This window comes from Macrobrachium nipponense, chromosome 7, assembly GCF_015104395.2.
Source record: "Macrobrachium nipponense isolate FS-2020 chromosome 7, ASM1510439v2, whole genome shotgun sequence".
NCBI classification, from domain to species: Eukaryota; Metazoa; Arthropoda; class Malacostraca; order Decapoda; family Palaemonidae; genus Macrobrachium; species Macrobrachium nipponense.
In genome coordinates, this window is record NC_061109.1 from 12,791,228 (window position 1) to 12,815,799 (window position 24,572).

A 24,572-nucleotide genomic window follows, 5' to 3' on the forward strand; every position below is an offset into this window, starting at 1 on the left:
GTCCCAAGGAGCAATTACAAAGAGACTTAACATAAAGTCAAATATTAAGAAACCTGCAGCTTTACATGATATGCAACCACAAAAGTAAGAGGAAGTAATGTTCTGCTTGACAGAGGCCTTCCCCCACAATAACATTCAACGCTTATATTATTCAGTGGAACGTAAATGGTTTTTAAAAACACGATTACAAATAGGAGAAATTCAAAGATTATTAAAACAATAGAACCAATAGCAATATGCTTGCAACATACAAATGAAAATGTCTCGAGATAGGGCAATTATACATTAGCATCACATTCAGTTCCTGATATGAATACATTAGGAACAGCATTTACGTCATAACCGAATTACTTATGAAATATATTAACTAATAGTTCTGAATTCCAACTATCTGGAATTAAACTTCATATTAACAACTCTACTTTTAATTTGTGTAATATTTACAACCAACCTTCATGTAATTATGATTTACAAAATCTACCTCAAGTATTACCGAATATACGTGATGATTTTTTAATGGTTGGAGATTTTAATGCCCACAGCCCATTATGGATTCCTTTTGTAATGAAACAGATTCACATGGTAACAAAATTGAGCATATGATTGACAATCATAATCTTTGCATTTAAATGATGGAGATATTAGCACTTACTTTTCAAAATCCCATGGAAGTTTTTCATCCATAGACTTAAGTATTTGCTCACCTAATATAGTGACAAATTTGATTGGAATGTTTTAGATGATCCATATACCAGTGATCATTTTTCCAATTTTAATATCCTGTTTGGGACATACCCCAACACCAACTGTCCCACGATATAATGTAGATAAGGCAGACTGGGACCAGTATAAATTTAAAACCAGCCAGATCCATCCATTTACAGCAGTACAAAGTCATGATGAGACGGTAAGATTTCTTCACAAACTTTGTAATTACAGCTGCTGACGAATCTATTCCTAAGTCAGCTACTAATCCCAAGAAACACTCAGTACCCTGGTGGTCTGACACACTATCCCACCTGATACAAGAAAAACATATTATAGGTAGAAGATTAGAAACCCTGCATAATAGATTTAATGCCATAAGTAAAAAACCTCTAAATTTTTGAGAGCACTGCCAAGAAACTAGTAGACATTACCATAGAAATCAGTCTACTAAAACCTCATTACAATCGGATCTCAGCAAGATTTCAGAAGGGAAGCCATTAGAGGAAAAATAATGTCATGGCAAAAATATGTATCTAGCATATCTGATACAACCTCAATAAGTAAAGTCTGGGAAAAATTTAGGAAAATTAACGGATCTCATATTAGATCTCAGAGACATGCACTAATACATAATGGCCAACCAGTACATGATAGTACTGCAATTTCGAATAGTTTTTAGGGCGTAACATCCAAGCAATAAGTAGTATAAGCATAATAGATGATCACTTTCGAACCATTAAGCCCGTGAAGAAGCTGTCCCATTGAATTTTGAAACATTAGAGGATATATATTAACCAGATTTTTACAGAAGAGGAATTTGAATATGCTTTATCTAATTGTAACTCTTCTGCTCCAGGCCAAGACAACGTAAATTTTGAGATGATAAAAAACCTGGCTCTGTTAGCAAAAACATACTTATTGAAGTTTTATAATCATTTATGGGTAAACTCACCTGTTCCCCAAAGCATGGAAACATGCTATAATCATACAGTCGTCAAACCAGGGAAAGATCCAAGCAATCCAAATAACTATAGACCAATATCCCTGACAAGTTGCTTGTGCAAATTGCTAGAAAAAATGGTAAATTATAGACTAAATTGGTGCCTACGTAAGAATAAGACTCTGTCTTCACTCAATTTGGCTCACATCTGAAAGATCTACTTTAGATTCACTTTCCCATCTAGAAAATTATATACGGAGAGGGTTTGAACGTAAGCAAATTACAGTTGCCATATTCTTTGATATCCAAAAAGCATATGATACGACCTGGAGATACTCAATTTTAAAGTCCTTACACGAAAATGGTTTTAGAGGGCACTTACCAATTTTTTATCGAGAATTTTATACATGAAAGAACAACTTTTCAAACACGAATAAATAATGTATATTCTGACTCCTTCAATTTAGATTGTGGAGTCCCTCAAGGGAGTGTTTTGAGTGGAACACTTTTTTGCTCTAGCTATTAATAACATCGTAAAGCAGTTACCCACAGGGAGTACAAAATAGCTTGTATGTAGATGAGCTTTGCTATATATTATTCCTCAAGCATCTCGTCGTCATCTACAAAGAATTCTTAATAAAGCTATCAAAAACATCCACAACTGGACTTTGTCAGTAGGCTTTAAGCTCTCTCTAGAGAAACCCAAGCATTATGTTCTACAAAAATAGTTAGATGGAAACAGAATCAAGACATAGATCTTAAATTAGGTGATAGCCTCATTCAGTTTAGTAATACTGTAAAATAAATTTTTAGGCTTGGTGTTTGACACTCATCTTAACTGGAAAGCACACTAGCCTTTGTAAAAATAAAAAATAAATGTAATAGTGCCTTAAATTTGATAAGAAAATTGTCTCATACTACTTGGGGAGCTAAGAGACAAACATTGCTTATGATATATAAAGCACTAGTTTTATCCAAAATAGATTATGGAAGTCCAATTTACGGGTCAGCATCACAAAATACCTTGAAGTCCTTTAGACTCTATCCACACTCGAGGCTTGAGACTTTGTAGTGGAGCCTTTAAAATCTTCTCCAAACACTTCAGTATGTTGTGAAAGTGGCGAACCCCCATTATCCTTACATCGTGACCTTGTAACAATGAGAAGTGCTTTTAAAGATAACGTCCACTGATTCCCCCACAAAAAAAACAAAAAACTATTTGCCATGCGAGATATATTTATTAGTATCGACGAACCGACCTTTTCCACTAGTAGCTAATAGGTTTATTGGAATCTATTGGTGTTAGAGTAAATATACTCCCCCCACCCTCAAATTCTCCACCTCCATGGATGATGAAGAAAATCAAGTATGTTCTAACCCTTTATCATCTGTCAAAAAAGCAAGATTATACTTCAGATCGCTATAAAACAGTATACATTAGAACACATTCGAAGTAAAGGCCCACATAAAGCAATATACACTGATGGCTCCAAATCTTCTGTGGAGTTGGTTGTGCTGCAGTGTCATCATGCAAAATAAGTCAGAATTCATTGCCAATTGAAGCAACTGTCTTTACTGCTGAGTTAACAGCAATTATATTGGCAATCAATCAAAATAAAATTGTCGAATAATAAACTGAATACTAAATTTGTAATATATTCTGACTCAAGAAGCGCAATTGAATCTCTCAAGAGTTTTATTCACATAAGAACCCTTTAGTAAAGGAAATTAAACAAATCATCAATAATTATATTCACGTGGGGTTAACATTGAAATATGCTGGATTCCTGCCCATGTTGGAATCCAAGGTATGAAAGGCAGATGAAAAGGCCAAGTCTGGGGTAATTCACCAATTTTTGACAATAATTGCCTGCTACAGATTATATAACTCAGTGAAGCAGTGCATACAAAACAAATGGCAAAATCTGTGGGATAGTGAAGCAAACACCAATAAATTAAAGTGCATCAAACAGAAAGTAGACTTGTGAATACATCAGTACAAAATGAAAAACGAGCTGAAAGTAATATTAACAAGATTACGAATAGGCCACACAAGACTAACTCACGAGTATTTAATGATAACTCCACAAGGGAACATCCCTCATTGCAATGTGTGCAATACAATTTTAAACAGTCAAGCATATTTTTAGTGAATGCCTAATTTTTAATAGAGAAAGAAATTTATATTTAGGCAATAAATCATTATCAGAAATACTATCAGAATCAGATAATTTTTTCTTTATATAGAGTATTAATATTTTTAAAAAAGACTAATTTGATTAATAAGATTTAACATATACCATTTTAAATAGATGACTTTTGTCATTTTTATCTATTTCAGTCTTTTATAAGTTCAATTCATATTTTTTAATTCCAACCTCATATATCACTTAACAATCCCCTCATTTATCATTAATTTATTATAATTCATTAACTTCATTCCATACCATTCCATGTTTTAGACACTTGTATTGAGCGTATTTTTTTAAATAATTTCCTCCCGAATTATTTCGGGCCAGCACTGTACGAGTCTGGTTAGACTCATTGGGCTGGTAAATCTTAACTTTATAATAATAATAATGCAAACAGAAAGCTGTTTCGTTCTGCTGGGTTCCTGCCCATGTAGGGATCAAAGGTAATGAAAAAGCTGATATAGCAGCAAAAAGAGTATGTCATAAAATTCACCGGATATCCATGAAGTTCCATACATTGATTAAAGTCTCCTGCCACAAATGACAGGAGCAATGGTCCTGAAACCTCCTTGGCAGAAACAAGAAACTGAAGGCAATCAGACCTAATTTGAATTTTTGGCAGTTTTCGTTTCATAGAGATAGGAGGACCGAGATTGTTTTAACGAGACTTCGTATTGGCCATTCCCGATTGACACAGCTTTATACTTGAAGGAAGTGAGGGTCCAGTTCTGTGCTTTGCGTGTCGCTGCCTTGTTTGTGACAGGTTGAGCATGTTCTGATTTGTTGCCCAGTGTATGGTGCTGCCCGCAGGAAATTCGGTCTTTCAGGAAAACAACTAACTTATATTTTAGGAGATGATGTTGATGTCAATAACCTTGTGAAGTTCTTAAAAGAGGTTGAGATATACTATAAAATTTGTCTTATTTTATTAATATTTAATTTTACCTTTCACCTAATACACACAAGTGTATGCAGTTAAACTTTTAATTGTATTTTAATATAAAAAAAAATTATATTTTATTTTTTTAATGAAATAAGGTTTTTAAGTTTCATTCACATCAGATTATCATCACGTTCAGTTACATTTCATTAATTATCAGATTATTTATTTCATTCCATTACGGCGCTGAATGACCATAATAGGTCCCAGTGCTTACCATAATAGGTCCCAGTGCTTGGGCTTGTCCCTAAATTTCATATTCCATCCATCCATCCAAAAGGCTCATCACTTACCTTATTTGCCAAGCGATTTTCCTTTACGCTTGATGACCCTCTCCAAACGTGCTGGGATGTATCTTGCAAGCTTTTCCACATGTTGGGGAATAATAATATCACAGATATCCTGTATTTCTATTTTTAGCTTCGCTGGGTAATAGACCGTGCTGTGTGAGCAGGAGCTCCGTCCACATTTATCCTTTTTGATGGTGACCTTTCGATATCCTTTGCAGCAACAAGGATGGCAGTGGCTGAACGTAGCCCTCAGCTCTGCATTGATAATGTTATAAAGTGGGCCGAGATGGAATAGTTTAGATTTTCTGCTAGTCAAACCGTAACCATGCACTTTGGATACAGAAGAGGATTCCATCCTTATCAATTCTGTTCATACATTGGCAGAGAATTCCATGTGTTTGTGAAACAAAGTTTCCTGGGTTGATTTTTTACAACAAGCTGACCTGGAATCCACATTAGAAGTATAGTAAGAGAAAATGCTTGAAAGCTACGAATGTACTGAAAGTTCTGTCTCACACTTTGTGGGGTGCAGACCGAATCCATATGATGAAATTACATAATGCCTTGGTCTTATTCAAAATTAACCAACAGGCCAAGCCAAATAGCCTTAAAATGCTCAATTCAATTCATGGAGGAGAGCGTGCTTGTACATGGTAAGATTCCTCTGGATCTATCAGTTTCTGCTGGTTCAGAACTAGTACAGATTTCAGAGGCCAGCATTTTTATGAGAAACGAGAGGCATTGGTAGTTTTACGAAAAATAAACCTAAGCAACCTCAATCATTTGCTTGCAGAGTAAATTTTATTGTTAAGGAATTAAACATGCTAAGGCTTACCAGCAAGATATTCAGTTAGCCCCAGGAACCTCCCGGAGGTAAAATATTGGTAGATATTTTCGTTTTACCAAGACAGACTTATCAAGTGAGGCCAAGCGACCAATATTTTTTAGAACATTCCTTGAAATATGATAGCTACATTGCAGTTGTCATGGATGGCTCAAAGTCTGATGCTCGCGTCGGCTTTGGCGTGGCCTTCCTTGATGTAGATTATCATCTGTTGTATCTATTTTTACAGCAGAGCTATATGCAATGTCATCATAGGTTTTAAAGGAAATTTGAATTCAGAATGGAAACAGTTTTACCATATATTGTGACTCAAGAAGCATTCTTCAGTCATTATAAACTCAGTGGGTGCCTTCCCGTGTTGGGATGATTGGGAAAGGCCAGAAAAAAAATGTGGGTTGTCCACAATGGAAAATATTTCAACGCATAAAAAAATGTGCAGTCACGTCATCAGTGTCTCCTTGGTCATATCCCTATCTGCCAAGGAGACAGTGAACGGCGTTGTGTGCAGATTGAGGATTGGACATACACGATGACTGTACCGTGCCCTTGACTGAGACATTTGTAGGTCGAATGTCCCAGACCTGGGAATTTGAGACATAGGTTTCTGTCCTGGGCGCGTGACAGAGGTTATTTTATTCCAGCTACAATAATTCTCGGTGAGGATTGTAATATAGAGCAGGAGGCGGGCCTCCTCAACAAAATTTAGATTATAGTGCATACTAAGTATGTAAGTAGTACATACTAAGTATAGTATGTAAGTATTGATAATGTATTCGAATAGTTTTATACACAATTCTTTTTGAACGTATTTGATTTTAGTTTTTTATTTGAATTTATTACGGCGTCAATAACCCAGATTTGACGCCAGTTTTAATAGATGTAATCAAGCAGTCAATGTCCCATTGATAATGGCCAGACCGGAACTCCTTTGTCGACGGTCAGAAGTCAGGGGGAAGTGGAAATCGTTTTAGCTATGGTACAAATTTTGTTAAAATTTGTACCGCAATGGTGGCCCCACGATGGCCGCTCGGACGTCATTGAAAGAAACTTGAATGCCGTCAATATGAGGATGGTTCAATATGAATTTAACAGAGTGCAGCTATGTTGTCCTAGAGAAGATTTTCAAAGCCTCGCTAAGCAAAACTTGGAATTCCACTGCGGACTTATCCTGATCCCATAGTTTATGCCACACATACTTACTTACCCATACGACATCCTTTTAGAGAAAAGTTGACCCGAACCCAGGTCAGGTGAGCAAGAATGGGGGATAAAGCTAGTAGGGAAGGGGCTGGTGCTAATAATAACGTTTAAGAAAGTTCCTCTGCTGTGTGAATTTTTCCCTCCAGATATTTTTTAAGCCACTGGGTAAAATTTGGAACTTTTCCCCCTCCAGACCTTTTTTTTAAGGTACTGGGTAAAATGTTGAAAAAAAAAATCTATAAAAAATTTTGGTTATTCAGAAAAGTTAGGTCAAAAGTTCAGTGAAGGCAACGAACGTTGGGTGTGATTGTACGTAGAAGGTACGAAAGATAGGAAAATGTGAGGGGGATCCTTTCGTATGACTTATTCATTGCTGGGGGGATGCTTTCGTATGGCTTATTTATTGCTAAAGTGGACTGCCCCTTTCTAATTGTGGGATTTGTTGTAGCCAAATAAATCTGGGAAATAGTTGTTCATTCCTTATGTCTTCATGATTGGAACTTTCTTCGAAAATATGGAAATGCCTTTTTATCATAGTTGAGTCGTTTTATGCCATATCGGTTACTTGTTATCTTAAAGCTTAGACTGCTGCATAATCATTGACAATCTAACCATGAATATCTCTGCAAATTTAATAACCTGGAAAGTATCGTTTTTGGGCTTTCTGATGCCACTTATTGAAAGACCGGGAAAATTACCAATTACCTCTTTCAGCTCTTTATATTCCAGCAAATTTAATGAATGTTGCATCTGTATTTCTGGCATCCAGACTCGTAATGACAAGGGATGGCAGGTTAACCTTACCTAGGATTGTTCAATCTTTTTTTTTTTTTTTCCTGTTCCTCAACTTGACATGTAATATGAACAGCGCTTCGTCCTTGTTTACCTGTCAGCGTAGGGTTAGGTTGCAATAATATTGTACTCCGTGAGCATATATATATTCATCTTTTCTTTCAAAAAATCTATTTAGTGATAACCTCTCTGATGTTGGTTTGAGTTTGTTGAAAATGTTTAAATCATTCGCTTTTCCGGTTTAGAAGTGCCAGAGTTCGATTGGTTTGACGATTTTCGTCTGGCGTCCAAAGTATCATGAGCGCTTCTTTCTCTTGGAAACAAAGCCAGATTTGGGATACTTTTTGAGTGATTATTGTATTCATATTCAGGTATCAATTCTGCGATTTAGAAATGATTTTAAGTCGTGAAGTGCTACAGTGACGTAAATTTACTTTGTCAATAAAGTCGGCTTCATCTTTCTGTCTCACTTTTTATCGAAGCATTTTGTTTTAGCGAAAAAGATTTGCGTAACCTGAAAAAATAGGCATTTGATTCGAAACAAGAATAGCGCGTTAGCATTTTGAAAGGTTGTCTATAGAAAAGAGGAAAATGTAGACATTTTTTTTATTAAACATATATAAAATATTATTACAAATTCTACACACAGCCTAATACACACATTATATAAACATCTTTCAGAAAGCTTCATTCAATGGGTGAATGATGATACAGGGGGTTTCCTAACATTTTTTCGGTTTTACGTTTAACGATGAACTGGCGAAGGGTTCGAAAAGAAAGAACAGAATGAGGGTCTTCTGATGGTTACACATTTGTGTTTGAGTGTGTGTGTGTGTGTGTATATATATATATATATATATATATATATATATATATATATATATATATATATATATATTATTAATTTGATATATTTGTGTGGTTGTGTGAGAACGGAACCCTTTTTTTTTCCTTTCATAATAGCATCATTTGACAATTGGATGGTCTCGGAGAGCGTTTGCCTACTACTCAATGAGTAGGATCATTTGTGACACAGCGATGGACTCGGGTGGAGACGCGTAATCATTATTATATACGTATTTACTTTTCAGATTAGCGTGTGTGAGAGCGTGAAGGTGTAGTAGTGTGTGTGTGTGTATATGTTTGTTTTGAATGTAATCTGTCTGTCTGTCATAATTCCTCTGCAAACAAAACAAGTTGTGAAGAATGAACAGTTAACCCTACAAAATCCATCCAACGGACCTGGTGAGAATCATAGTTGAGTTGTAGTGCTTTTCGGCAGCACCTCGTTTAGTAGTATAGTGTTAACTACGAGAGACTAACTCGTTAATTCTCACGGAGAGGTTCTTGCCAGTTACTTCAGTCTCTCATGGCTACGGCTCTCGTTCGGCGGCAGCCGTAGACGGAGTGAGGATTTGTCTTCCATCGCTTGAGCGTTCCATGTCAATGCATATACTTCTTAACCAACTGCATTGAACTGCACGCTTAGAACAAACTCCACTTGCTTTTATACTATAGTAGATTCACATCAATCGTGCATTTGATATCTAGGCCAGTCCCTTACGACGCTCCTGATTGGCTGTTGATATGCCAATCACTGGTCTGGAAACTCTCAGTCTCTCTCGAGAGTTCACATGGGTAGGATGTATGTTCCATCTCTCCTGAGGAATACGTCTTTCATAAGTATTCCCTCAGGAGAGGTGGAGCCTACATCCTGCGTATGTGAACTCTCGAGAGACTGAGAGTTTCCAGCCCCGTGATTGGCATATCAACAGCCAATCAGGAGCGTCGTGAGGGACTGGCCTAGACATCAAATGCACGGGTGATGTGAATCTACTATAGCTATTTCGTATTTTCTGAAGTACAAGACGTCTCGAAAGGTTTTAAATGACTATACCCTTTGAATATATCCATATTCTGCTGTGTAATGATTCCCATATTGTTAAATATATATATATATATATATATATATATATATATATATATATATATATTATATATATATATATATATATATATATACACACACACATATACATAAACAATAGACACAGGAACAACACAGATAAAATTATAATATATTATATTTTATAATATATAGTTTATATATTTATCCTTATATCTTAAGATATAAATTATAGTATACTTATATTATTATTATATATATATATATATCGATTTATTTATATATATTTATATTATTTATAAATATATAATATAGCACTTTTATCTATATATATAATATATTTAATTTTATTTAATCTATATTATTTATATTATTATATAACTTATATACATATATATATATATATATATATATATATATATATATATATATATATATATATATATATGAATCATTATATATATATATATTATATATATATGATCACCATGTCGCAAGCCGTCATCGTCTTCCAAAGCATTTGGAAAAGATTGCTGGATGGATGATTTGTGTGGTGCTCTGGTCCATGAAATTTTGTTGTTGGGAACAGGAGCAACAAACGAGGTTGGAGCTCTTCGAAGAATTGAGCTCGGGGTGTCTACATAAAAACTCTCAGGACACAACAAGACATACATTAACTTATAGAATTAAGTTAATAACATATATATATACAACTTTGTTATATAAATTAATAACAAACAATATATCCGCCAAACTAGGTAACATTTACATGTGATGAAATGTAATCAAAAGGTGTTATCTACATAAGTGGCTACAACAGCAAAAAGAAAGTCTATTTCCAACAGTACGTAATTTGGAATGAGTTTGGCACTCGGACTGTGGTAAACAAAGAGTAAAACAGTAGATCGAGCGTTGAGTCAGTGACTGGAAATCCTCCGTAATCTCCATTATTAGTCTGAAGCCTTTTTGGTAAATGGAGCCTTTCGTTTCGATGTGAGACCCTATTTGTATGACTCGTCCTTATTGGGACAATATTTCCTGTATGTTTCGTTAGCTGACGAAATTGCCGGTATTTCGTGGTGGATAATGTATTCGCAGTGACCTCAGATATTTGTTTTTTAAGGTGAAATAGAAATCTTCGCTAGTCCCCGAACGTATGATCTCTTTCAATTGGGTCCTCGGGTAGGAGAAATTCGAATCTGCTGCTCTTTTGCTTCGTCGCTCACTAAACTGGGTTCGACTGAGAAATTTGACCACTTCCAGGACCTCCTCGGTTTGGGTATCTATTTACAGAAAAATAGACAGACACAGCGAGCTATGTACATCAATCCCACATCAAATTGATAATAAAAAAAGAAAATCCATATCTGAACACCAATTTATATACAGGACAGAAGACACCGGGAGCAAATCTGCCACTGACGGGTATAAGGACGCAGAAATCGGGCGTGTCAACATGCATACGTGCTTTGCTGGCCTCGGTGGGGATCGTTATTGCCAACCCTTCTTTTCGTCACTTTCGTCAGCTGTCTGCTATTTGTCCTTTTCTCCTCGTTTATTTTGTAAGTGCCGTTATTATGCATACGTTGAGAAGACTGTTCTCTCTGCATCTCATCTCAGGTGAAGTTCTGCACGCAGTGAACGCCATCTTATCGTAGAAGCAAATGGGGTGAACACACCTTGAGGTTGTGGTTCTTCTTGAACTCTGATATGATGAATTGGGAAAGTTGGAGATTGCTAGAGAAAAATGAGGGGTAAAAGGAGAGAGAGAGAGAGAGAGAGAGAGAGAGAGAGAGAGAGAGAGAGAGAGAGAGCATCTTAATCTTAAAGGCAGTCAGCGTTGAGAGACGGCTATCTATCTAAACGTAAGGCGAATGACGTTTGACCTCCTCCTCCTCCTCCTCCTCCTCCTCCTCCTCCTCGTTAGAATAAAAAGGCTTCTTGCTTCCTTCGATTCCTTCAGTCGTATAACCTGTCCCTTACTTACAGAAACAAAGATGATGAAAGCCACTTGGTCGTCCTTCCCACAGAAGTGTTTGCTGTTGTTATACTTACAGTTAGGGTCAAGATTTCTTTCCTCCCTCATTTATTGAGGTGAAGAGAGAGAAAGTGGTCCAGTCAGTGTGACGATGAAGTTTCCGTGTCATTTTTAATTTTTTTTATTTTGCTTTTTTGTTTTTTGTGAACCCCAAGGTAAGTATAACAAGAAGCAAAGCGCAGCGGGGCGAAGGAAAGCTAGATACAGACATGCACTCGTTACAACACCTAATTTCAGATTTTGGGAATAACAACATATATATATTATATAAGAGAACTCTCGCTTGAAAGCCCCCGTGAGTCATTCTCTGCAAGCCATGTGTATGATTTGCCTTTTCTGCATCGTCATAACTATTTTAAGTACAACGTAGAGATCCAGATTTACAAGTAACACCCAGAATTAAATACTAACGAGCAAATTGGAAAAGAATAAACTACGATCCCATATCCGTTCCAAGATAGGCGGCTCTGTTTTCTATCGGGAATGGTTATTGTGCTCCATTGATCCTCTGGCATAGGGCACAGCGCTGCTTCTCTTGCCGTCCTCGTCAAGGGACTTCTCCGAACTTTTGGGGCAAGGGTGGGGGGTGTGATCGCCGTCAAAATCGCTGTAACCAGAATCGGCTCCAGAATGAACATGGATGCGCATCGTGTTTCCGCGGATAGCGACATGTTTCCGGCACCGTATCTGGATCGCGAAGCCGGGCTTCCTGAATGAGATTCCCGCTCACTTTTCGTCGGAATCGAGAGAGGACTGACCGACCGACTTCGTCGCGATTTGAAGTGAGACGGACGATCCCGCGATGGAAACATTTCGACATTTCCTGTTAGGGGAAAGATTTCATCGAATTAGATCGGTGCCACTGAGCTTGCCTTAAACAACATCGAATAAAGAGACATTGGTGATTGAAAATACGCCTAAGAATGCTCATAATGACTCAAGCACACACGACACACACTCGTTAAACATATTCGCACCGGTCTTTCGTTCGACCGAGGGAAAAACAAGTTCTGTTTAAAAAAAAAGGAAAAAAAAATCTCAGTCACACATGGACGGAACACCACTTAAGCCGGAGTATCAGATCCAAGATTTGGCAGAATTGGCCTTTGTTATTAGCTTAATTAGTTTCCAGTGACCTCTTTGGGATGAAGTGAGTACGATTGATTTAAAGAAACAAACTTTTCTGCACTCGTCCATTGGAATGTCCTTCAGGAAAACCTGTGCTTTGCCTCAAAGTGTTGTTGAATATCTGTGCTCCTGGAGAGAGAGACACTTGTCTCCCACCGGCAGTCATCCAAATAACGCACTATTATCCTAATTCAGTATTATATGATTGTTATGTCTTTATATTTTTTTGTTAATAATCAGTCACTGATTTCCTTTTAATATGCATCATGAGACACAGAGGCGCCATTCCCGTCTTGATGGAATCGAGTCATAAGCACAATTAACCACAAGTGAAAGTGATGCGGTAAATACTTAGATCTGTACTCCTTCATAAGTATAATGACTGTAGTAGACTACTAGAAAAAGGCCTTAAAGCTAGTCATGATGACACTAACGCTTAGAATTGACCAAAAATGGAGAGTGGATCCTAGAGCCTCCTAGCCTAGTCTATCTGAAGTCTACCAAGAAGTCTACTGATGATTGAATGGTTGATTGACTCTGGAGGTTGACTGGTGGGCCGCTTCGTCGTCTCGACGCGTCAGTGATTGTCCTTCCTTCTCCCCGCCGCCGCCTCTTGGCTGCTGCTGTAGAGTCTCAGGCTCTCGTAGGCGGGAGGAGGGACGCCTGGCTGTCCATACACGGCAGAAGGCACTGTAGCAGAGGCCGCCGAGGTTGAGAGTGACGAGGAGACGTAAGAGCTGGTGGAGGTCGGGAAGTGATGGGTGCTGAAGATGGGCGAAGGCGGGCTCTCGTAAACTTTGCTCTCGGACATCATGGTGGGCGTGAGACTCCTCGGGGTGTCGCAGAAGGAGGTGCTGAAGAGAGGCGTCGTGCAGAGGGGCGATGACGACCTCCCCTGGCAGGCGGGCGAAGAGGAGGAGGTCGTGATGGCTGTGGTGTGGACGCCCACGGGCGGGTTTTGAGACTGAGAAGTGGCGGTGGTGGTGACCAGCTCCTGGAGAGTCTTTGCGTCCATGATGAGCTCTGGGGAGAGACTGCTGTAGTCTGGAGGAGACTCGTAGGGGGGAGGGGAGTCCTTCATCCACTTCTTCACCACGATGCCGTGGTTCTCCGTCAGGTAGGGGATGTGTGCCGTCTGAAAGAAAGAAAGAAGAATGTTGTTTAGAAAGTATCTTGGTGAACGATAACGATCCTTATTCTTCGTTCATTGACATAAATAGTTTATTTCCAGGTGGTGCTCAGAATAAATCGAAGTTAAACGTCATCCTACACGATTCATTCTTCCAAGTCTTATCATTTAAATAGTGTGGCATTAATGGGAATTTTAAGATATTACGGAGACCAACGCGTAACATGAAGTAGTTCAAATTTAAATAGTGTGGCATTAATGGGAATTTTAAGATATTACGGAGACCAACGCGTAACATGAAGTAGTTCAAATAAGTTAGAATGAAGATTCGTTGTCTGTATAATGTCCAAATATGGTTTTTGCCTCAAGCGCTCGTAATATTAAACTTCGATAGATCTCGCTTTAAGAATATTTGAGTTACCGAATAGGAAAATATACAGTTACCTTCAACAGTAAAACTACCTCCATGAACTATGAATTATGACTAAAATAAGAATTTGCACCAACATAAAATAATTATGAAAACATTTATGCCCCAGAACACCATAGATATCATACAGCAGCAAGTATAATCCGTCAACGTCCACATGACGTGTAATATAGACAGACGGAGTGGGATATGCTGCAGTATCCCAAGACAAAAGATATCTGTTCCCCCTACGTAATAATGCTTCAACATTCACAGTTGCATCAGTCATAAAAATAAATTAAAGATGGAAACATTCAATAATTTTCTGATTTGTAGCAACTCGGTAAGCGCTGTTGAACCTATTCAGAGGTACAAACCAAAAAATATTGTACTACAACAGATACAAACCAAAATGTACTATGCTACAACTAATTAAGTTATTACTTCATAAGTTACATAATAATAGGAAAAATATAGCTATATGTTGGATTCCTGCCCCTATAGAGATCAAAGGAAATGGAAATATCCCCATTAATTATATAGCACACATGAAAAAAAGTATTTTTAAATAGATAGCAAAATATTTGGAAAGAAGGTATCTTTCCTAGGCAGTGACTCCCCAGGAAGGGTTTTCGGGGGTAGTTATCTAGGACTAATATTTCGTTGGGGGGTGGGGGGGGGGGCGGGGGTTCACTAATCTGGGAAAGGTCCGAATGAAGAACCTGTAGGTAATAACTTAAAACAAAAATCCAAAGAGAGAGGTATACGCAAGAAATCATGACACGCCTCCGAATAGGCTGTGCTCACCTAACTCACGGGTTCTAATGAATAATAAGTAATCCACATTACCCCTTGTGAATGCTCTGAATGTAAAGTAACGATAACAATTAAAACATTAGGTGTGTGAATGTCTCCAAAGTATAATCAGCATCGACAATCAAGGTTTGGATATATATCGATCAATAAAATTTTATCAGAAGCTTCAACATTGAAATGAATTCAGTCATAAACTTTTTGCTAAATTTTAATTTAATCTTTAAAAAAATTCCTTCATGCCAGCTGTGTTTGTGTACTGGTAGTCATCTCGGTGGTCTAGTAAAACTATTTTGTTAACACTATGGGAGCGCAAAACTTGTTTTGTCTTTTAGTCTCCAAACTGAAGCATTGAGATAAAGGTCGACGTGGTAAATGCTAGAGACATGATATATGCTGTGGTGACTAAAACGGAGGCGTCCTATTTTTCTAGGGAAAAAAAAAAATAGTTCTTTATGTAGTTTTCGTTTTAGGAATGTAAAATGTCGGTCCATTTATTACGTAAGAAATATTTACAATGTGTGGTTTTTAAGGAAGGTACTTGACCTGGGCCGAACAGCTTTGCTTTGGCTAATGAATGTGTAACTCGCGCTTGCTCGCATCAGGTGTGGATATATTTTCCAACCATATGCACGTATGTTTGTTTGTGTTGTCTACAAAGCATATCAAATAACAATTGCTACCACTGTGCATCATTCCTCTTCAACATAAGTATGTTAGAAAACTCAAGATAAAAACGGTCGTGATTACGAAGGGGTGAGTTTAGATTATGGATAGTCTCTCTCTCTCTCTCTCTCTCTCTCTCTCTCTCTCTCTCTCTCTCTCTCTCTCTCTCTCTCTCTCTCTAATAGGGATGGTTCCCGAGAATGTTAACATTCCTGTTCTTGCAAGTCTGTATGGGATGAAATTGCTGTAAACCACCACGGTATGATAGCTAGAATTTATTTGATCTGTTGCTTAGGTATAATGGATTTTGGGTCCCTTGCTGATAAGACGAAGACGTCGGGCACTAAGCGACAGGGACCGAACACCCACCAAAAACTGCATTTAAAGTACCCTTCAACTGCCTATTCTCAAGGGTGGGCGATATTGAGTCGGGTCAGTATTTGGGTGAGTGACCGTCAAAATGCACGGAAGCCAGTGTGTGAATGCAGCGTCTATAACATTACCGGAGATGTAATTTCGTATTTGAGTATTTACAAAGCCATGTTATTGTCCAACATTTCTAGGCCTTCACTTTTCTCTCATTACTTTATCGCTTATTCTCTTTCGTAGCGAATCGCCTTCGTGAGTGAAACGAGCCTGCAAGTATAACAGTTTAATATAGCCCCATCCACACGAGGGGCAAAGACACGACGGGCACTGATTTCCCCGTAATTCTCTCGCTTTTCAACAGTGTTACCAGATTAAAGTCCAAGGGAAGCAGTAGTCACAGGCAGGCGAACCTAAGACATGGACCAAGGGGGTTGGTTGCCAGAATTGCAGCTTCGTGTGGCTTATGACGCAAATCGTTATTCAGAAAATTTGGTTAAGAGGATTCCAATGTGAGAGAGAGAGAGAGAAATACACCTCTGCTAACGGCAATCGGAAGGAAAATGATCGGGAGCGCCTTGCTAACAGAGGCAATAAAATGGAAATTCACTGGATATTTTAATGAGAAAAGTTCTGTCTGGCCAAGTTGGGGTGGGGGGAAGGGGGTTGTGCCGGTAGAGTAAGAATGGTGGTCATTTTTTCTTCCTTACTTCGTGAGCAGGAAAAAATTATAGTTCGTTCTAAAAGAACAGGAAAGATGGTTTGCTGGTCCTTTGTTTGTCGTCTTTTGTAGCTTCTTGTTTTGCCCTCATTTAGGGGAATGAATTATTGTTTACACTTTGTATCTGAGTGTAGTATCTCATCTCATCTCCCTTTCGGTGCTGACTTTGTACTGTATAGAATTTGTAAATTAACTGTGCTTGATTATATATATGGTACGCTTCCTTCATTTTATGTCCTTTTCTCACTTATAAGAAAATTCAAGTACTCTTCTCTCTCACTTAGTTGAAGTAGACACATTGAATATTGTATCAACGACAGTGCCAGTTGGGCCTCAGTGTCTTTGTTGGGTCTTAGCCTGCCACCTCGGTGGCCTCGAGTTCAATTCTCGGGCATTCCATTGAGGGGTCAGAGATGTGTATTTCTGGTGATAGTTCATTCTCGACGTAATTCGGAAGTCCCGTAAAGCCATTGGTCCCGTTGCTCAATAATTTTTGCTGTTTCTATGCAACGTAAAAACACCATACAAACTAAAAAAAAAAAAAAAAAAAAAAGAAGCAGTTGAATTTTTCGGAGATTTTGAGTGACATAAATACATCAAGCAATGCAAAATGTTCTTTGTATAGGTCAGACGAAGATTCTGGCTGGTAATTTTGTGTATTGAGAGAGAGAGAGTGAGTCATTATTCATGCAAAAACCCTGTGTTACTAAGAAAAAGGGGGAGAAGCATATCAACCCTATTTTTGGTGGTTTTATTTACGATGCATATTTTCAAAACAAACTTTCCACCATTATTTTTTCTACTCTAAATGTTTCAACGTACCAGCGTGGGGCCTTGTAATCCCCTGTGCTACTGTATGTGTGCGCGCTGTATGAGGTATGAGAAGTTGTACGGTTTTTTTTTCTAATTTATTTATTTATTTATTTTTTTGTACATTTTTCTTCAGGAGTTTTGTTTTATGATACGTCAATGTATCTTCCGCAACACATCCCCTTATATGTTGGTTACTCCTGCTTTGTCCTTCCCGTAGGGGGTTAGTACCGTCAGTGGACCTCACGCGGTGCACTGTAGGCAGTAGGTATTACTTAAGGTTCTTTGCAGCGTCCCTTCGCCCTTAGCTGCAACCACTTTTCCTCCTGTTACACCTCTCAAATTTTACCGTCAATTTCCATTTCATCGCTGAATGACCACATAGATCCCAGTGCTTGGCCTTTGGCCTAAATTTTATATTCAACTTGACTCAACTCCTTTGTCTTCATGTTCTCCAAGTTCTGTTTCTGCCCAAACTTGGAAGTCTCTGCTCCCCTTACGCGTCTCATTTCTGTGGGATTGGAGTAGTAACTTTTCAACGAACAGCTTCGCTATATTTTAGTCCTCAGTGTATATTCTTATCAAGAACGGGAAGTAAGATTCTAATGTGAACTCTTGAGTTGCGGAAAAGTTGAAATTGCTATTTGCAGTGATTTGTTGGCCAACTATGTGTACCACCTGTTTTTATTTATTTATTTATTTTTTTTGCTTGTTCGCGCTGTTCCCGATATACAAATGCATTAATGTAGCCAGAGTTTACTTGATAGATTTGTGAAACAGATGATCGTGAGAAATGTTTTGAGTGAATGCAAATAGCTCTTAAATCATGTATCCAAGAAAGAAATCAGTGGAGTAATATACGACGAATGGTGCTTGTAAATGCGATGTGAATGGATTGGGTAGTTTCGGCTTTGGTTTGATGTGCTCTAGTGTAGGGAAATTTAACATCTTCATTTATAAACCAGTGAGGAGTCAGTAGCTTTCGTTCCCATAAATACAGGGTTCGGATGTTTAGTAGTCTCCTACGCAATAAACGTCTTTTGGTTCTTGAAGGAGGCTGAAATGTAATGCTGAATCTGTCTTGTTAGTTTCGTCTGGGTGATCTCGTTGGTGGCTCAATCATGAGTTAAATAACAATGCTACCGGAGGATGGGGATTTTTTTCGCCGCCTTTAATTTAGTACATTTTATGCAGTGAATTTAATATTAAGATCACGTAAGTGAAGTCACTCTTAAGGGTCGAAACTGACAACATCATGAAAGATGGAGACTATATAAACATGACTTCCCGGGAGACGAGAACCTACCTGTCTGCTTCTAAAGAGACATGAAACCGATTGCAGACAAACTGGACTGGCTGAAAGTGGGTATAATGATAACTTCTGCTAAGAAAACTGTATGAGAAGAAGGGTATGGGGCCAGGAGGCTCATCCTTAAAGACACTTACTCAAAAAGGAAAAACAGCTGTGTGTGTGTGTGTGTGTGTGTGTGTGTTTTTTTTGTGTGCATCTTATTAACAAATATGTTTATCACACGACCACTGGTGAAAAAATAACACTGGGTGTAGGTTAGGACCTACACTCAGTCTCTTCGTTTTTCCACCTTTGTATGTGTATGTATATGTGTGTATATATATATATATGATATGTATTTTATATATATATATATATCTATTATATATATATTAATTCATTTATATATAAAAACTCAGCAATATATCAGGCTACATAAAATTGAAAATAGAAATGTATAAATATGTGTACATATATATGTATGTGTATATATGTATATATATACATATGTGTGTATAATTATATGTAGTAATTACTTCAAAGACAGTAAGGCCGCTAAGCAAATAGCGCGGCGTTTTCAACATATGTTGTTTGGTTTGGAAATAACGAATTAGTGGCTCTCTCTCTCTCTCTCTCTCTCTGTCAAAAGTCACATATATGTGTATGTATGTATAATGTGCTTTATCCTTATATTGACGGTTTTTAATTGTTAGAAATCCCTAACGAGAGAGAGAGAGAGAGAGAGAGAGAGAGAGAGAGAGAGAGAGAGAGAGAGAGAGAGAGAGAGTTCTATTCTTGAAGTGTATTCGCAATCAAACGCGAGAAATCTAAGCGTGGCGCCATGTAACGAATGCGCGAATATATGCTTGCATAATGAATGTGCGAGCGTACAAGTAACATACCATGTATTGAGATCTAAGTAGCTACCTTTGGAAATACGTGCAAGAAGGTCGTATGCTCGTGTGACACCGAATCTGTTGCCTTGTCTGTTGTTTATTGTGACGCCTTATTAATCTTATCTATCTTTACGTTTAACACTATGTACGGTGCCTAAGGAAATATAGAAGGAATCTATTTTTCCCTTATTTATCCGTCGCTAATTGGTGACGATTGCGTTGGAGAGAGAGAGAGAGAGAGAGAGGATGAAATTAATTAGAAGGCGAAAAATATCAACATACGGAATTACTTGGTTGAACATGAAAAAGGCAAATCCCAATTTTAAATTTCTATATCCTTTATATAGCTTTTATGTTACAACAATACCTTTAAATTGCTTTGTAAGAATAAGTTGATTGCTTTATGTAAGAATGATCGACTCATTGTGTACTCGCAGTAGTTAACAGTTGTTCGAGAAGAAATCCAGGATTTTTTATTATTATTGTCAAGTTGCTATTATACTATTATACTCTAAAGCAATATTAACCCCTTGAAATTTGGGGAACTGTTTCGATATATGTATTTTTTAAAATTCAAATCTGGGATTTGTTTAGCTTATTGCAAAGATTTTCTCTTCATTGTGATTTACATTTCCTAGTTTCACTCTTTCTCATATTTTAATGTATTTTGTGGATAAGTATGTTTTATTTAATTTTATTAACTTGAAGCATGTGATTGAGCAAAGACATCACTGTTACAAATGGGATTCTATTAATCTCTTTTTTTTTTAATTCTTCTAAAAACTTGGAATTAAATTTATGAGCTTTTTATTACTCTCTCAACACAGAGCTAGAGTGAAACAGAACCAAGAATGAAAAGCTACAGGACTGCTGCTGAAACCGTTCCGTTACCACACCTTTAAGTGTGAAAGTATCAGTAACCAGTTAGAAACCTCATTGATTTATTGATTCTAAAATAGCTAACAACGCAGGTGCTATGTTGTCACCACGATGCCCTTCATACATACGCCTCTTCACTTATTCCTGAATTTTGTAGAAGTACGGAATCCCCGCTTTTTGTCGCGTTCTTTTCCGTCCATTCTCAGGAATATCTCGAAAACGATCGTTGTTCCGAGACGAATTCTCCGAGTAGTGGATTTTTGACATTCTTTGTTCATCACATTGAGTAACGCTGTTTAATATCTTGTTATTACGGAATCTTCTTGTAGTAGAACTGTAATTTAATTAATGAAATATAAAAGTAGGTAAATAATGAATGTGTAGGGTCATTAATGAATTGAAAGAAAAGTAATTGTAAATGTTACTTATTTTAAGTTTTATTGTTATTTTTTATTTTATTGTATATTTTTGTAAGTGTATGGATGTGTGGAAATATGAGTCAATGCATTGATTGTGCGCTTGTGTTCAAGTGTGAGAGGTTGTGCCTTTTTGCAGTTTCTAGTTTCACTTCCATTCATTCATCACCAGCCGAATGACCTTTTTGGTCCCAGTGTTTGGCCTCTGCCGTAGCACTGGTACAATATATATCTCAGATCCTTCTCGCCATTCCTGTGAGAGGTGCTTGTAAACTCGAGTTCTCCCTTTCTCGGGGAGTAAGTTTACAAACTACTTTCTTCTTGTTGTTTGGGGGGTGGGGTTCGAAAGGTCTATGGAAAAGCCTAAAAAGGTCTGAAAAAGTTGTTTTGCGTTGAGTGAAAGAGACTGGAAATTTAGGGTAGGATATTTAGAGTTTATTTGTGAGAGTGAAATTGTAACAAGTAAATAGTGTGTAGTATGTTAAACAATACAGAAAGATTATTTCTAATAAATTAATATCATATTTATTTTGACTTTCGTCGGTGAAGCGCCGCTTTGTTTCACCTTAGATTTGAGCACGTTTTAATTTATTTGGTGTACTGAGTTTAGGCTGTGTGTCTGTTCGGTTATTTTGTGTTTCCACTTGTAACTGAGAATAGATGAATCTGTTTAAATTGTGTCCTTTTTTATTTCATCCTTGTTGTTGGTAAGAGTAGTGCTAAGTATTAGTATTCAATACGAAGACCACTTCACGTTAAGTTGGGAATGTAATATTTACACTTATGTTTGAGGGGAAACTCTTGTGGCGTGGTTTGAGCAGGATTTCAGACTTGAGGACATTTAATTGTTGAGGGAAAAATCTGAAAAATATACGTCTTGATCACTAACTCACGCAAAAAAAAGGGGGAGGGGCGTTTGTTTGTTTTTCTATTTACATACTTTATATTCAACGTCATTTTATCAGTCCTTGTTAATGGAAACAGAATTCCTTTCCGTGATTACGAAAAATGACTCGGGCGACGTCGCTCTACGAAGTTCTCCCACGTAGGGGGCGAATGCCGTCAGTGCACCTCATTCGGTGCAATGTAGGCATTCCTTAAGGATCTTTGCAGCGTCCCTTCGGCCCCTAGTTGCAACTACTTTCGTTCCTTTTACTAGTACCTTCGTTCATATTCTCTCTCTTCCCTCTGAACAATTGTTTCATAATGGAATTGCTCTGAGGTTTTCCTCCTGTAACACCTTCCAAACCTTTTCTTGTCAATCTTCGTTTCAGCGCTAAATGACCTTAGTTGCCCCCAGTGCTTGGCATAATGCCAAAAATCTATAGAAACCAAAATAAATAAAATCTACGAAGTTCTCCTGGGTACTACTGTTCCTAAGACTGTCTGGAAAAGTTAGTTGAAATGGATATAGAGAACAGCTTTGGCGCATGTGCGTCCCCCACGCAGTCATTTTGAAACCATTAACGTCACCTCCTGATTGACGATGGCTCTGTCGGGCTCCTTTCACTTCCAATATCCGCTCTGGCTCTCGGGAGTTATTGTTGCGGTAGTTATCGGAATTTCCTTCCAATCGATTAAAACGTTAAGTATTCGTTCCCTCGTTTCTTGACTTTATGGGGAAGGAAGTGTGCCCCCCCACCCCCCCCCCCTCTCTCTTCTCTCAATCCCCCCCCTCGTCTCTCTCTCTCCTCTCTCTCTGGTTAGAACATTAGAGGGTGGCCTCACACTGAAGGGACCTGGGGCAACCCGAAAGAATGTAAGGTTTGTAAGGTCTGTAAGGTCTCTCTCTCTCTCTCTCTCTCCTCCGTCCTCTGCTAGGCATGATCCACTAAACGTCGCCATTAATTGACCCTCCCCCTCGTTTTTTCCCTTCTTTTCCTCGTTGCTCTTGATAATTCACTAGACCCAAATCATAGTTTCAGTGGCCTTGGTGTTGAGAATGAGACAGCGAAGCGACCAGCAGCAGCAGCAGCTCCTTCAAGCATGAAATTGGATAAAAGTTGGTTTTCTTCGTATGAGTGGGTCGGTGTGTCTGAACGGGAGTTTTTTAATCGTCTGTTTGTCTTTTCGTCTGCATATTTGCATTTTGGTAACCTTAAGGTTGACGGATATTACTCCAAATAAGGATTGTATGTGCTGAGATCTCTTGGGAATTTCCTGTCACTCTGTTAGCTTGAGATAGGTTAGTTTTGAGGAAAAATACCGGATTCCTTGGGATACATACATACACACACACACACACACACACACACACACACACACACACACACACACATATATATATATATTATATATATATATATATATATATCTATATATAAAGGATAAGATATTTCTTTTAAACAACAAAGCAAATTTTATATATAATTTGGTAAGGAAACTATGCTTTTTATTTATTTGTATATATTACTTTGGTAAAATTTCAGTTCGCAAAAAATTCAAAACCATGAAGAAAGAAAAATACACATTAAACGGCAGCTTATCAAGTTTGTGGATTATTGTATTTTCACAAATGCAGCGCCAGTGAATAATTATATTAATACAAGCCACACGAATGATATAGCTCTCATCACACACACACACACACACACACACACACATCCATTACTCATTCATCTCTTGACCTAATTTCTCACACGAACTGATGTATGATTTCTGGGTCGCAGTCTCCAACGGCCCCAGCAGGGGAACAAGAGATGCGGGGACGATTCTTGGATAAAGAGGGGGAGGAGGGTTAGCAGAGACGTTGGTTGGGGGTTGGGGGAGGGAGAAAAATGAATTTGAATTTCAAATAGATGCTCTACGTGGACCCGTCAACTTTTGGGAAACCACGCGAGGGTGACCCTCCGAGTCTCGTGAGAATGCCAAAAGTTAACAGAGACTTGAGCGCAGCAGCTGAGCTTGGAGGCCTATGACTTTAGGCATAAGGGTGCCCTCGCCCCCCCCCCCCCCCTCTCTCTCTCTCTCTCTCTCTCTCTCTCTCTCTCTCTCTCTCTCTCTCTCTCTCTCTCTTTTGCTTGGGTGAAGTCGGAGATGAGGGGATGGCTTTCTCCTAAGCAAGAGGTAGGCTAGCGGGCCTCATTTTCTTTGCTTCTTCATAATTCTGCAGTATATTTGTACGGAATGGATACTGATATAATTTTGTGTATCAAGTGTGTGTGTATGTATATTTATCAAGTTTGGTGTGCATATATA

The 24,572-nt window shown here is 38.0% G+C and overlaps 1 protein-coding gene across 1 annotated transcript in view; it reads right to left on the bottom strand.

Moving 5' to 3' along the window:
* Nucleotides 1-10,277: 10,277 nt before the first annotated feature.
* The window catches only part of LOC135217315 (uncharacterized), a 62,669-nt gene continuing 48,374 nt past the window's right edge, over nt 10,278-24,572 (bottom strand). The window contains exon 3 of the mRNA XM_064253101.1: nt 10,278-14,113. Coding sequence (XP_064109171.1) covers nt 13,556-14,113 — 558 coding nt within the window. The 3' untranslated portion in view covers nt 10,278-13,555. The remainder of the gene's footprint in view (nt 14,114-24,572) is intronic.